The sequence below is a fragment of the Meles meles genome, chromosome 14 (genome assembly GCF_922984935.1).
Source record: "Meles meles chromosome 14, mMelMel3.1 paternal haplotype, whole genome shotgun sequence".
Classification (NCBI taxonomy): Eukaryota; Metazoa; Chordata; class Mammalia; order Carnivora; family Mustelidae; genus Meles; species Meles meles.
The window spans coordinates 68,081,613-68,098,458 of NC_060079.1; the positions used below are offsets into that span (position 1 = coordinate 68,081,613).

Below are 16,846 nucleotides of genomic sequence, written 5' to 3' on the forward strand. Positions count from 1 at the left end.
CTCAGAGGAGAGTCTTAAATGGAAAGAGTATGGAATGTTCAGGGCATGGCCTCCTATCTCTTACTTTTCCTATTTGTACTCTTGGTAAATAGAAACCTAGCTATTCTTCCCTGTGTGTGTTATTCATATGCCTTTGCCATTTCTCCTGCTGGGATGTCATCCTTTGCTCTGGAGTTGACTCTACTATCTCAGATCTATTCTTCCCTTAATACTTCAAGGGCCAACACAAGCTATAACTTCTTTAATTTTCCTCCAAGTGTCTTAATCCAGATGGGCTTCTCCATATGCTCAGTGTTTACTACCTGTGTCATCCCTAACCTCTCACATGGCGGATACCGTTCCTTCTAGCTATTCCGATAGCATACTGAACGTCTCCTTTATTCCTAGGATTGTGACTGATGAATCTAAATTGCCATTTTAGGAAGATAGTAATTTGCAATGACTTTAACCACCTATGAAGACCCCCTGTTACATATAACATGATTTACTAGATCCTTTTTCAGATAAATGTTGATGAAAGATTGTGTTTTTTGTGCTTACAAAATATTTTGCCAGTTTTAGTTATTTATGATGTTCACAGTTTTGACTTTTATAGTCCAGTATGTGAAAAATAGCATTGGGACTCATTTATATATTATATAAAATAAAATAAATTGACCCAGATAATATGGATTCAGACATATGCGTAATTCAGCAAGATCTGATAATGAAGTAGGATGTATAGTAGCTTTCTTTAGTATATTGGTAAATAATATTAAAACACAATTAATTGGGACGCCTGGGTGGCTCAGTGGGTTAAAGCCTCTGCCTTCAGCTCAGATCATGATCCCAGGGTCCTGGAATTGAGCCCCACATCGGGCTCTCTGCTCAGCGGGGAGCCTGCTCCCTCTTCTCTCTCTCTGCCTGCCTCTCCGCCTACTTGTGATCTCTGTCTGTCAAATAAATAAACAAAATCTTAAAAGAAAAAAAAAACACAATTAATTTTTGGTTTCGTCTTTTGAGAGAGAAAAACATTAGAATAGTTTATATTTGCATGGTAAGCATTCTACCAAAAAAATGGTGCAGCTGGGCCAGGGTCTGTTCCAAGGGGGGGGAAAAAAAAATATATATATATATGTATATTACACTCTTAAAAGAGTAAGATTCTGAGCCAGGTATGTTCAAATGGTTGTGGCAGATAATATTCTGGCAGGTTGCTAAGTCTTGTATCTTCCACTTTTCTCTGTGTTAGCTATACTCAGCGTGTGGTTGGCAATGGAATCAAAGCCCAGTCTGGAAATCCCGAAGTCAAAGTCAGAGGAACTGATCCTGTGATAAATCAAATTATTGATAAGCTGAAGCACGTTATTCAGGTAAGTGCAGATACTCTACTTATTGGTATAATCAATGGTAAATAATAAATAGTCGCTTTCCATTACATGTGATAAATCTATTAATCCTATCTGATGGCCCTACCTAAACATGAGTATTGGAAGAAATGATTTGTATCGAGAGTTTTAGAAATATTTTGTTGAGAAATTTTCATACAGAATCAAGGTACAGTCGTATCTTAATGGAGGGCAGTCTGTATCTGTGAGAAGGAGCCACAGCCTCACAATTTCAAGGTATAGTGAAAATCTTAGGAAAAGCTTCATCACCAATGAATGAAGTTAGACATGGGGACTGCCATGACAATTGGAGAAAACACAGACCATAGGAGAAACTGGAGTCGCTTTTTAGGTAACTCTCTGAGCCTTGCTGTGAGGGGTTTTGCTCTAGTTTTAGTAAAAGGTAAGTCATAAATGAACAATAATGCATTTTTGTATTTATTTCCTGTATCACCTTTTACATATTATCTTATAATCTACCTAATGACTATTTATGAAATACTTATGTTTTATCCTTAATAAACTGTAATCAAGTGTGTACTATTATTTTTAATATATAGCATATGAAGCATGTAAATGTCTATCAAAAGAGCATTTCATTGAACTAATCTTTTAATTAGAATCAAATATTATGTTACATGCTATAATGGCAACCCTCCATTCTTCATCTATTGGAGTTTGGGCTAAGGAGGACTGTTTCTTAGGATTTGTCTTTTTAAAACATTTTATCTATGCATATATTCTCATTTTTTCTAAGTAAAGCCTTGGGTGGATAGTTGATTCTTATTTCTGATGTTCTATAGCAGAAACTATACCTAAACATAGTACTGAGTTTTTATGAATATTAAAATACTGTGGGGGTGCCTCGGTGTCTCAGTAGGTTAAGCATCCAAATAGATTTTGGCTCAGGTCATGATCTCAGGGTCATAAGATCGAGCCTCATGTGGGCCTCTATACTGGGCATGGACCCTGCTTGGGATTCTCTCTCTCCCTCTGCCCACCCTTCTCTCCCCTGCCTCACACAGGCACACATTCTCTCTCTCTATCTAAAGCAAAACAAAACAAACTAAAGTCATTGTTATGCTTTTCATAGTTACTCTGCAAAATTTGAGTTTATGTAGGCCCAGTTCTTAGGATTCCATTTTTATGAAATTCTGTGTCTTGATCAGAGAAAATGTAAGCAGAGGGATCCATGTCCAATACCATAGATCTCTTCCTTCTAGGAGGCAATAATGGTTACTTTGGCTACTCTATGACTGGTGCGTTGGGAAAACAGCTCTCACCCTCGACGACAGAGCCAAAAGTAAGTTCCATTGAGAACGTGTAGGAGAAAAGTGATGTCATGACTACTAGTGAGTTGAACCTCATAGCCTCTAGCGAGTTAAACCAATTCTCTCAGACAGATGCATCTCAGATAAAGTACATAGTTGCCTTATGCTGCTAGTAGGCCAAGCGCTCTGACATTTCTTGAACCTGAGTGGTGCTGGGGTTGTGTCAGGAGCTAAGTGACATTGATGGAAGCATCAGAGTGAGCAGTGTGAGCGAGACCACAGCCTGGGGCAGAATGGCTAAGGTCTGGATGGAGATTTGTTGTCCTCGGAAGCAGCGACATTAAGCCCATCAGTAAATGTCACTTAGGCATTTAGAAGATGGAGGTCACTCTTCCTGTCCAATTTTTGGAGCCTTGATTTTCCATAGTAAGAAGAACAAAGAGACCTCTAGGTGAAATTAATCTTGACTCAGTGAGAACCTATTGGGGGTTCAGGAAGATTTAGGATATTATATTAATACTTGAATTTCCAGTGGCTCAATAAACAATCTAATAGGAACTCGACACATAAGAGACTCTGGAACAAAGACCTGTGTGCAGGAGATTTCTGGCAGGGTGCCTTTGCAATCAGTAAAGGACTGTAGGGAAGTAGCACTGTAGAGAGAGAGAAAGCAATTGAACCATATTTGCAGTAATAATGGAAGCTTCTTCTGAATCCAGTAGGATTCAGCTAGGATAGCGCTTTCCAGTTGACCTGAATTGAAACAAGGAGGTGGGTTATTGGACCAGTAATTGGATGAGGGCTATTAAGGTGGAAGCAGGGGAGTGTTACCTTAGCTCTGAGTTACCAGTAGCCAGCAGTATTACCTGCAGCTGGAGGAACAAATGCCTTGGTCTCGCTGGCACCTCATAGCATCGTGCACTGTAACATGGTATAATGAGGTATGCAGATCTAGACTCTTCGAAATTCTAATGCACATTGCTCATAAGACCAAGAGAAACGGTTCCTCTCTTTAAGATAAAATCTTAGTGGTCTCCAAAGTGGGCTAAGCACAACCCAGTGCACAACCCAGTCCACTGGACGGCAGGAAGGAAAAACAGAACTTCAGTGTCTATTTATGCTATCTCATTATGTTAATGTATTTGGTTGTAGGAAAGTGTGTAAAATAGATAACAATGCAATGGCACATGTGTGTAATGTAAGTGGCATGTGTGTGTAATGTAGAAATATGTAAATACACTTGTCCAGTAGGTGTGTGTTCCAACTTTGTGGAACATACACATGATGAAAGCTGATGGAAACCTTGTTATAAGTAATGAGACTGGAGCTGCTATTTAGGAAAAAGTCTACAGATACAAGAAAACATATTCACAAAGAAATAAGTAGATAGTCAAAATATAAAGGTTTATAAAAACTCTTAGGAAGAGGGTTTGCTGGTATGTAGCCCATCCAGCAGAACATCACTGTCTTCCTCTTTCATTGGTTTTAAAGCCATAACCTTTTCAAGATGGCAGAGGGAAATAATCTTTTTTTTTTTTTTTTTTAGCTCCTGTGTTAAATTGAGTCCAATTCTTTCATCTTTCTATGAGTGTACAGATCTCCAATTATTCATGCTCAAGTTTTGTTCCAGGACTATAAAAGGATATGATATAAAATGCTACCTTTGAGGTCTATCTCTTCAAGGCTATAGGATGAGGATTAGAATTTAGGTTTTTAGAGAAGATAGCAGAAAGTCATTTTGTAAAGGTGTCATGAAAATATTCACCTTTAATGGCTTAGAACATGTTCTCTCCTAAACCAGCTGTCCCGAAGATGAAGAGACATTTTTGATTTTGCTAGACTTCTGACTGCTAATCATACATGTGTGCCCTTGTGGGGATGGCTATTATACTGTCAGTATCAAGGAGGAATTATAAAGACCTAGCACAGTGTCAGGTCTGAAAAGTTTCAGAAAATTGTCTTCTATAAGCAATAACTTCTTAATTTGGGAGGAGTGTGAGACAAAGGGAAGAAGTAAAAGTAGGAATATATTTCAGAATCTAATCTGTAGATTTAGATGATCACTTATTTATGTTTCCACAGAATTCCATCTTTCTTATTGTGATGGGTATTAAGTGCATTTAACAGTGAAAATGACATCTGTCATCATAAGGATAAGCTAATGTTCCTCTTGTCCTTTTCCTCTGTTAAATATATGGAAAGAAGCCAACCACATTTATTAGCAAAAATTGGCTCCATTCATTAGTCTCCAAACACCTTTCTTTTTGGCCTGTCATTGAGCTGCACCTCATTTTCTACCATGTAACCTCTGCAATTGCAGTCACAAAATAAGTGGGTAGGAACTTTGCATTGAAAAATGGTACTTTTTAAATATCTTTTTTCCATTTTATTTTATTTTATTTTATTTTATTTCTTTTCAGTGTTCCAGCATTCATTGTTTATGCACCATACCCAGTGCTCCATGCAATATGTGCCCTCCATAATACCCACCACCAGGCTCACCCAACCCCCCACACCCCTCCCCTCCAAAACCCTCAGTTTGTTTCTCAGAGTCCACAGTCTCTCATGGTTTGTCTCCTTCTCCAATTTAAAGTCTTAATAATTAATTTATTCAAAATATTCAATCAGTACTTACTGATCTTCTACTATGGACCTTCATCTCAAGTTACTCAAGTTAAAGAGGTGAACAAAGCAGACACAACTCTGTTCACGTGAGATTTACATTCTAAGAAAAAAATACGTAAGTACAATAACCGTAGCTGAAAAATATAAAGAAAACAAAATGGTATGAGGTAGGAAAAGGTACTTAAGAAGAGTGTCCCCGTGGACACCAAAAGGGGGGATGTTTGGGTTGATACTGAAGAAGAAGAAGGGAATAAGAAAAATCTGGGAGAACTGTGTGTGTGGGGGAAAGCACTACGTTCAAAGGACCTGTGGTAGAAATAGGTTTATTGTGTTCACAAAACAAACAGAAGGCCATGTGGTCAGAACAGAGTGAGTAAAGGGTAGAGAAAGAGAGATATATTTTGAATTAAGGGGAATTTGGTAGAATCCAGCAGGGAGTTTAGATTTTATCTTAAGTGAGATAGGAAACCAAAGACTGTAGGGAGAGGGTGATGTAATTTAATTTATGTTTCATAAAGATAATTTAGTCTTCACTTTGGAAATGGACCAAAGTAGAAGAAGAGCAAAAATAGAGGAAGTAAGCAACAAAAGCAAAAGATCATGGTGATTGGGACTATAATAAGAAGAGTGGTCACCTTGAGAAGCAAGGAGATTTCAATAAATACAGGAAGGAGAGTTAATTAAGATTTGTTGATGGATTGGAAATGGGATAGAGAGGGAAAGAACAAAGGAAAGAACTACCCTTGGTGGGGTGATAGTGTCATCAAATGAAATAAGGAATTCTGGAAATGGAGTAAGTCTGAGGTTTAAGTTGTTGGGGTTGATTAGTTATGGTTCTGTAACATTTGAAATGCCTCAGACTCCCTAGAGCAACATCCAGAGCTCGGGGGCAGTCACAGAGCAGAAGGTATGTATTTGGGAGCATCAATGTTAGATAGTATTTAAGTTGTGGACTATGAGGTTGTCGCATTCTTGTTGGAGAATTAATTCACAGCAAAACTTTTAGGGGAGAATATAAAAAAGCAGAATCGTACGAAAGATGTGTATTTCAAAAATCTAGGAATGGAGAAAACATTTATTAAATGTATGTGATACCATGTACCTACTTAGACAGTTGATGTAGGACAGACAAGGTATTAAATAACATTAACTTTTCTTTTACTGAAGAATAATCATTGTTCATTATAAGAAATTGAATTTTAGGGGCGCCTGGGTGGCTCAGTGGATTAAGCCGCTGCCTTCGGCTCAGGTCATGATCTCAGGGTCCTGGGATCGAGCCCCGTATCGGGCTCTCTGCTCCGTGGGGAGCCTGCTTCCTCCTCTCTCTCTGCCTGCCTCTCTGCCTACTTGTGATCTCTCTCTGTCAAATAAATAAATAAAATCTTTAAAAAAAAAAAAGAAATTGAATTTTATTATTTTAGAAAATTTTACAAAAAGGGTGGAAAATAAATGTTCCAACACTTCTAAAACAGCAGCATCCTCAGGAAATAAGCCTTGTAGTCTTTTGCTATACTTAATTATACATATAATTAGATAAAAATTTTGTCTTTTTTTAAATAAAACAAAATGAAATCAAAGAGCACATTTAGTTTTTTGTCCCAAAGAACTCCCTTAACAACATATAACATGTTTGTTTCCATAGCATGAAATACTCTGCATATGGTTGCTAGTGCATGTATATGATTCCATCGTATGGAAAGACTATAACTTTATGTAATACCAAACTAAAGTTGGATATTTAAGTTCTTACCACTTTTCATGATAATAAATACTGCTAATAGGAATAGTCCCAAAGATGAATCTTTTTACAACGTTTCCCCTTATATTTCTAGATGTTATAATCAAGAATTGGTTCATTGGTAATCTTAAGTATTTTAATAAGTACTGCTAGATTTTTATCCAGAAAAATTGCAAGAATTTACACATGAAGCACAGGATACCTATCAACTTTCACAGCATGTTGAGGGTATAGTTGGGAACTTGGCAGTGACCACACATAGGTAGTAGGAAAATCACATGGAATTCTAAAGACAAAGGTAATTAATTCTTTAGACAGTCCTTTAGGCATGTTAGCTTGCGCTGATACTACCTGTGGGCACTCCCAAGTATGGCCAAAATATATCTTAATTGGAAAATAGTTTTTAGTTTCAAGGCTTTCTAAAGAAAGTTCCTAGCAAAAACAACTTCAATTTTATTTCATTGTTTAGGAAAAGTGCTCTATTTTTAAATCCTACCAAAAAAAAAAAAAAAAAAAAAGTTGCTCAGGAGATCTGATGTAAATGGGGATTTAGGGATTATAGCTTAGTCCTCAGGGAATATCTCAGGCACTTCAAAGGCCCCTCACTGACTCTGTAAATCCTTGTGAATTGGAAACAGGAACTGTGGAGAAAAGAGGAAAGTAATGCTTGGCCTTCTACCATCTGTCATTCAGCCCCTTTCTCTGGAGAAGCCATTGTGCCAACATTCCAGAAATTTCCTACGTTTTAAAGCCTCTACTTTAGGGAGACAGTGCTTGTACCATTGAGTATGGCACAGTCAAGAGCCAGTGAGGAATTTTCTAAAAGGAGAATTTTTAAAGGGTTCACATGAACTTTCCTAGACTGAACTGCCCTTTGATAATAGATTAGAAACAATACTTGATTTCTTAGTATATTGACTGAGGATATGATTGAAAAATTTAATTCAGATTTTTTTCTCTTAGCAAACTTATTTTAAAACTTCTCATTGTTCATATTGACCATCTGTTTAGGGCAAAGTTGCTAGCAAAAAATAATTTTTGCCGCAGCTTATCTTTAAACATTAAATAACATCTATCATTTTTCCTAAAAAAACCCAAAATGATATCAGCAGTTAAAAGCCTAACTGCCGAGTATGGTTAGTTATGAATGATAATGAATCACTGCTTAGAAATTACTTTACCTACTTTCAATATGAAACATAAAAAGTAATATCACAGCAATTTTCTATAATTCTTTTATTGCAAAACCAATAAACGCTACAGTGTTGTTAAAAGTAGTAGATTTAAGTAACATTTTATTTCTTCAAACCTAATAATTCCAATACATAAGAGAATATTATCAGTTTCTATTAAATATTCATTTTTATAGAGACTAAAACTTCTTTGGAAATATGTCTTCATTTATAAAATAAATTTGGTTTTTAAATGTGAGAAAAAGCAATAATCATAACCATTTGCTTAAAACTACAAAGTATATAGACATTGTATAATATGTATTTCAATAATCACAACCTACTGGGTTCAAGCAGAGATGAGGACTCTCTTATTTCATGTCAGAAAAGACGGTACTAAATTGCCTCTTTTCTTTTTTCCCATTTTGTTCCTAGAATACTGACATGATAAATAGTAACTTTAGAGCTGTGATAGAGTAAAGCAGAGGTTCTGATTTAAATCATAATGGAGTGTTCTAAGGTTAGTGTCTATAAATTAAAAAAAAAACACAAGATTTTTAGTATGTCAGTTTCTGAATTCTGAGAACCGTCGAAGCTTTTTTTCATGAAAATAATTATTCTAATTCACATTTTAGAAACTTCTTATTGGTAAGAGTTTATTGCAGAGATGCAGGACCAGTCAATCATAATTGATCAGTCAGGGATGTCAGCTGATTCTGTGGATTTCCCTTACTTCTACAGACTCGTTTTCTTGCTCAGGGAATTCACCACACACCTTGACTCCTTGATCCTCATCTCATGACACAGCAATGTCATGTCCCCAGGCTTACCATATTAAAATTCCAGAAAGAAAGACACCTGTGATTTTATATTAGCAATGCAGTAGTAACCAAAACACATTTAGTTATCTTCTGATTCAGATGAAAGTATTTGAAATGTACTCAATAACGTTGAATGACCATCTAATTTAGCAATTAGTTGGTCTGAGTAAATTCAATGGAAGGTTGCTTTCTGGAGTGTGTAGTTTAAAGCACTGACTTCACTATTGTCCATTTCATTAAAAAAAATCAATCGTCAGCATAAAACCAACCATTTCAATTAGTGTACAATCAACTGAAAATGAAGGGATTTGGGTTGGCATTGATTTTTTTTTTTTTAGAGTGTATGTGATTTATGTTGGATAAATTTTTACTTTATATTCACTTGGCTGCTGCTGATCTTACATGTTATTATTACCTATTAAGATTTGTGCCATTTATCTACCAGGTTTTCTGTTTATCAAATACATCAAAGGAATTTGAACACTAGAAATTTTACTCTTTATATTTACTCTTTATATTTACTCTTTATATTATATATATATAATATATATTATATTATATAAATATAATATATTTATATATTAGCCATTTATAAGCAAAAACCTTTAATATTTCTGTTTAAAATATAACCATGAAATATGGTTTATTTCAAAAAATGACATTCTAAATTATAGCCACCTCCCACAAAAATTCAGATTTGTTGTAAAAAATTGAAATTATTGGAGTTTAAATATTTTCAGGAATTGTGAAATCTAAAAGATAAATGTATGGCATTATATTATCAGAAACTAGAAAAAGTGAAAAAAATACTGCCTTTGACAGTACTATCTATTCATTCAGTAATGTCAAAGAACCTAAAAAAAAAAAAAAAGAAAAAGAAAAAAAGAAAAAGGAAAAAGAAAAAAACTCAAAACAAAACAAAAAATCCCTTTTATTTCAATAAAGCACACTGGCCACAATACAGCAATGTACTAAAGAGCATGAGTTTTGAGTTAGGACAAGGCATATCACTAAATTCCATTTTCTGTAGGTACTAGTTGTATGTCTATAGTCACCTTAATTAATATCTTTTGTTATATAATCAAAAATATTAAAAAATCACAAGTGTGGTATCATGTAGAGAAAGTGAAGCTCTTTTTTTAAAAAAAGATTTTTATTTATTTACCAGAGAGAGACACAGTGTGGGTATCGCTCAGTGGTAGAGCATTTGACTGCAGAGAGAGACACAGTGAGAGAGGGAACACAAGCTAGGGGAGTGGGAAAGGGAGAAGCAGGCCTCCCACTGAGCAGGGAGCCAGGTGTGGGGCTAGATCCCAGAACCCTGGGATCATGACCTGAGCAGAAGGCAGCCACCTAACATCTGAGCCACTCAGGCACCTCGAAAGTGAAGCTCTCAAATACCGCTGGTGGAAAGTAAACTCATGCAACTACTTTGATAATTAGATAGATTTGTGAAAGACTAAACATAGAGTTACCATATGAGCCAGCTTTATACCCAAGAGAAAAGAAAATATGTGTCCACACAAAAACCTGTACATGAATGTTGATAGCAGCATCATTCATAATATCCAAAAAATAGAAACTATGCAAATGTTCATCAATTGATGAATGGATAAATAAATTATTATATATCCATAAAATGAAAGCTTGTTCAGCAGAAAAAAGCATTTGGATATGGATATGAATAAAATGCTACAACATAGAAGAACCTTGAAAGCATGATAGGTAAAGGAAGCCATCACAAAAGATCACACATTGTGTGAATCCATTTGTATAATTATTAACAAATATTTTTCATTATTTTATTTGGACATCAATTTTCATTTGTATGTGGAATAGTCTTTTTTACTGGAAGTAACTATTAGTAGTATATTGAAGGTTTATCCTACCTGACCTTGATAGTTTTGCTAATACTGTGCTGAATAAGATAATTATTTTTTAATATCTGAATGTCTCTGAAGTTTTATCAGTCTTTGGCCTTTTACTTGCTGACCCATTCATTGTTATTTCCCTAACACACTATTATCTGATTGTTGCCTCCATCATTCTACTGAAATGCTCTTGCTGAGTTCACTTATTAACTTTTTCTTGTTGTTCAGAACTTAATAGCCTTTTATGGGTTGTCATTTCTCTTGACCATTTAATATTACTTATCTATGCCTTTGATCATCTCTTTGTTCTCACTCTGTGATTTCCCATCAAAGTTTCTGATTACTCCATCATGGGATCTTCGTGTCTTTCCTTAATATCTTTAAGTTCAATTCAATGGAAGGGTTTTGAAGGTAAAACCAAGGAAATATCCTAAAAAATAATAACACACACACCAAAGAGTAATAGTAAATGGTAAATGGAAATAGTAAAATGATGAGACATTAGAATTTCACTCCAGGAGATCCAAGTAATATAAGAATTTCACAGAAAAGAGTCAAACTAATAGAAGAAATTTATCAAATATTTTTCTTCAGAAATAAGGAGTCAAGACTCCAAATGGAACCTACCGAGTGACCATCACAATGAATGAAACATCCACCAACCACAATAATTGTGAAATTTCTGAGTAATAAAAAGAATATATTAAAATCTTCCAGTGAAAGAAACCAACCAAAGAAAATACACAGGAATTCATTCAAAGATAGCTGTTAGACTTATAATTGCTTATTGACAGGAATACTAGACAAAAGAGAAAAAGCAAACCTTCAAATTATGAGACAACTTATTTCTGACCTGAAATTCAATACCTAGCTAAACTAGCAATCAAGTATAAGAATAAATTTAAAAGGTTTTCAGATTAGTAAGCATACACAAATACACATTTTGTTATACCTTTTGTAGAAAGCTGTTGGCAATGGGAGTGATCAAGAAATAATAAGATAATGGGGTTTAGGAAACATGTTGAAAATATCAGTTTAGGGAAAAGTTGACTATGGCAGGGAACTGTAAGCTAAAAAGGAAAAAAATCAGCTTAAAGTGATATTTTGGAATATATGGAAAAGAAATTACTCAGCATTCGACAGATCTGCTAAAACATTTAAGGAAAAAATAAGATACATAGAAAGATGTGATAGATGCAAGGCATGCTATGTAACTGATAGATATCATGGCAATTATAGATTATGGTGGAAGAAAAGCTTTATAGGAAAAGAAATATAATTATAACACACTATTGCTCTGAAGTAAATAATGTATTTGTAAACATTACAGTAATCAAAACTTTGCTAAAGCTATATTATTTGGATGACAAAAAGGAATGGAAATTTGGTGTTATAACAGAAAATCAGTAATTATTGTCAAGAATTGACAATGAAAAAACAGAAAAACTGCCTATTTATTAAAAGTTACATAGGCAGGGGCACCTGGGTGGCTCAGTGGGTTAAAGCCTCTGCTTTCGGCTCAGGTCATGATCCCAGGGTCCTGGGATCGAGCCCCGCATCTGGCTCTCTGCTCAGTGGGGAGCCTGCTTCCCTTCCTCTCTCTCTGGCTGCCTCTCTGCCTACCTGTGATCTCTGTCTGTCAAATAAATAAATAAATAAAATCTTTAAAAAAAAAAAAGTTACATAGGCATGTAAGGTTAATGCTAGGAAAATTTATCAGGTTGATTATTACGGTTTACAGGAGCAGGAAACGTAGTATATAAAGTGCTTGGCAGAGAAATGCTGTTTTTTCTTAACACAAGCCTTTTGGTATTACTCAGTTTTCTACTAGATGTGTTTGTTACTCTGATAAATATAAATATAATTGTAAAAACGAAAGAGAAACCCTACATCATGGCTTATCTGGACCTGCATGATCTTGTCTTCCACATCTCCAGCTTCATTAACTAATTTCTCCCCTTTTCTACACAAACCTGACATCTACTCTCCCCACAGATATCGTCCTCATTGCTTCAGTTCTTTCAACTGTTAATTCTAGGTCTTTCATTCTCTCTTTAAAAACAACATCAACAATTTTGGGGTGGAGTCTTTAGGTTTTCCACATGCAGTATTATGGCATACTGCAAAGAGTGAGAGTTTGACTTCTTTGCTAGTTTGAATTCCCTTTATTTCTTTTTGTTGTCTGAATGCTGAGGCTAGGACTTCTAGTACTATGTTGAATAGTTGTGAGAGTGGGCCTCCCTGCCATGTTCCTGACCTTAAGGGAAAAGCTCTCAGTTTTTCACCATTGAGGCTGATATTCACTATGGGCTTTTCATAGATGGTTTTTATGATATTGAGGTATGTTCCCTCTATCCCTATACTTTGAAGACTTTTAATCAAGAAGGATGCTATATTTTGTCAAATACTTTTTCTGCTTCAGTTGAGAGGATCACATAGTTGTTGTCTTTTCTTTTACTAATGTGATCTATCACGTAGGTTGATTTGTGAATATTGAGTCAGCTTTGCAACCCAGGAATAAATCCCACCTGGTTGTGGTGAATAATCCTTTTAATGTACTGTTGGATCCTATTTGCTAATATCTTGGTGAGTATTTTGGCATCCATGTTCATCAGGGATATTGGTCTGTAATCCTCCTTTTTGGTGGGGTCTTCACCTGGTTTGGGGATCAAAGTAATCCTAGACTCATAGAAACAGACACTTCTCCAAAGAAGACATACAGATGGCTAACAGACACATGAAAAAAATGACCCATATCACTTGCCATCAGGGAAATACAAATCAAACCACAATTAAATACCACCTTCTACCTGCTAGAATGGCTAAAATGAACAAGACAGGGAACAACAAATGCTGGTGAGGATGTGGAGAAAAGGAAAGCCTCTTACACTGTTGCTGGGAATGCAAGCTGGTACAGCCACTTTGGAAAACAGTATGGAGGTTCCTCAAGACATTAAAAATAGAGCTACCCTACGACCGAGCAATTGTACTACTGGGTATTTACCCCAAAGATAGAGATGTGATGAAAAGAAGGGACACATGCACCCCATTGTTACCCCATTGTTAATAGCAGCAATGTGCTCACTAACTAAACCGTGGAAGGAGGTGAGATAGCCTTCAACAGATGAATGGATAAAGAAGACGTGGTTCATATATACAACGGAACATTACTCAGCCATCAGAAAGGATGAATACCTACCATTTGCATCAAAATGGATGGAACTGGAGGGGATTATGCTAAATGAAGTAAGTTAAGCAGAGAAAGGCAATTTATGTATAGTTTCACTCATATGTGGAACATAAGGAATAGCACAGAGGACCATAGGGGAAGTGAGGAAAAAGTACATGGAAAGAAATCAGAGAGGGAGAAAAACCATGAGAGATTCTTGACTCTGGTAAATAAATTGAGGGTTGTGGAAAGGTAGATGCATGGGGGATGGGGAAACAGTGATATGCATTAAGGAGGGCTTGTGATCAGAGGAGCACTGGGTGTTGTATGCAATGAATGAATCATTGAACACTGTATCAGAAACTAATGATGTACTATAGGTTGTCTAATTGAATTTAAATAAAAACAACAAATTATTATTATTTTTACTTGCAAAAAACCCAATTTTATCTATTTTTTCTTTGTAAGTCCTGGTTATCCATGATGTCTCAGTTTTTTTCTGACAAAGAACATGTGTACTCCTGTATTCTCCTTGGCACTCTGTAACTGACTTATGGGAACACTTCATTAGAGAAAAAAAAATCAAGGAATTAAAAAACTGGGATATTAGATAATATCAACAGTGGCCTCTTTCCCTCTACCCAGATATCTTGGTTAGTCTGTTGTTCTTTATTATTCTGACCCTAACTTTGTTTTCCTAGTCTGACTCTAGTTATTAAGCCACATCTCACAAACTTCTCTGATTTTGTGGCTGTTCTTTGTGCTGGATAAAAGCTCCAGAGAAACCTCTTCTTCAGCTTTTTCTGGATTTTTTTAAAAAAATTTATTTATTTATTTGTCAAAGATCAAGAGAGAGACAAAGAGAGAAAGAGAGAACAAGCAGGGGAAGAGGGAGGCAGAGGGAGAAGCAGACTCCCTGCTGAGCAAGGATATGGGCTAGATCCTAGGACCCTGTGATCATGACCTGAGCAGAAGGCACCAGCTTAACCCCTTAACCAACTGAGCCACCCAGGTGTCCCCTTTTTCTGGATGTCAATTCAAGTTCATAGTTCTATCACCTTCATTGAGCTCTGGGTTCCTAGGGTCATAGTAGTTCATAAGGCTTTCCAAACAGCTCAGCCTCTCTCTTGCTATTCATGATTTTCTGGACCATATACAGCCCTCTCTTGGCAATGGTCAGAAATTGACTCCAAACACCCCAAAGTTTGGCAGGCAGAAAGTAATTCTCCAGATCTTCTGAAGCATTCCTTTGCCATACATAATTTTTAACTGGCTCATGCTTTTTCTCAGCCTTTTGAAGGTGTATTAAGTCGGTAATGCTTTGCAGACTCAATAAATGTATTCAGTAATTACTTAAATACCATTTTATGAATGTGCTTTGAAGATGTAATTTGTCAGAACAGAGCAGTTTCTGGATATATTTCTTGCAGTTCAGGAGCACTTAACCAGATGGCCCCCTATAGTTTTGTAACAGTAAAAGCATCGCGAAAGTAGGCGGACAGTAGAGGAATATGGTCATGGGGGATGAATGGGAAAGTTTCTTAGGCATAGGATGTTGAAGAAGTGAAAGAAATACTCTACAGAGATTCATTAAAAACTAAACTAAGTAAAAGTTCTATGCTAAAATTAAAATATGTATTATAATAACCTTAAGAAATGTGATAAGTCTTATGAATATAAGTTCTGCATTTATTACGTGTTTCATTCTGATATGGAAAGTTAATCGGTTTCATTAGGAATAAAACAAATCATGAGTTTTATAGTAATGAGTGTGAATAGGCATTTATATACCTTTTACAAGGCAGGTCAGTTACTGTTTCTGAAAATGATCGTTTTGAAACTTTGTATCTGGAAATTTATTATCAAACAAGGCTGGAAACTCATTAAACAGATGGTAAAATGTAATTTAACTCCCTTTCACACTCCTTTTCCTTTTATCTTATAAAAGCAAATGAGTTTGTCAGCTCTTAATTATAAAAGTCTTATTTGAACTTACTAGATATATAACAAAACAAGATGGTTGCTAAATTTACCTGATCTTAGGGACTTTCTATTGTACACATTCATTTTTAATTTAATGATAAGAAAATCTCTTCAAAAAAAAAAAAAAAGAAAATCTCTTCAAGATTTTTGTGAAAGAATCACATTATCAGAAAAGTTTATATTTCTGGAAAATATATTCTTAAGGCCTTTAACAGATCTTGGAATGAAAACCTTATTCTTTTTTTTTTTTAAGATTTTATTTATTTATTTGACAGAGAGAGACACAGCAAGAGAGGGAACACAAGCAGGGGGAGCGGGAGAGGATCCTGGGATCATGACCTGAGCCTAAGGCAGATGCTTAACAACTGAGCCACCCAGGCACCCCTGAAAACCTAATTCTTAAGAATTAGGTATGTGATTTGTACCCATTTATTTGATTTAGAATTAATATTTGATTTGTACCCATTAAAATGTATGGAGTTTAATTTTCATAATTCCCTGTCTTAAAAAATGTGAAACATGGGGACACCTGGGTGGCTCAATGGGTTAAAGCCTCTGTCTTCAGCTCAGGTCATGCTCCCCGGGTCCTGGGATCGAACCCTGCATCAGGCTCTCTGCCTGCCTCTCTGCCTACTTGTGATCTCTGTCTGTCAAATAAATAAATAAAATCTTTAAAAAAAAAATGTGGAACATGTCACTAGCATATCAAAGCAAGTTACTTATGTACTTAAATGCTGATTTATTGATTTATTTTCAAAAGATTTTATTTATTTATTTGACAGAGATCATAAGTATGCAGAGAGGCAGGCAGAGAGAGAGCATAGGAAGC

The 16,846-nt window shown here is 35.6% G+C and overlaps 1 protein-coding gene across 1 annotated transcript in view; it reads left to right on the plus strand.

Moving 5' to 3' along the window:
• GPC5 (glypican 5) overlaps nucleotides 1-16,846 on the plus strand; it is a 1,459,668-nt gene that overhangs the window by 468,824 nt on the left and 973,998 nt on the right. Inside the window, exon 6 of the mRNA XM_046028120.1 lies at nucleotides 1,232-1,352. Within this exon, the coding sequence (XP_045884076.1) occupies nucleotides 1,232-1,352 (121 nt within the window). The remainder of the gene's footprint in view (nucleotides 1-1,231; nucleotides 1,353-16,846) is intronic.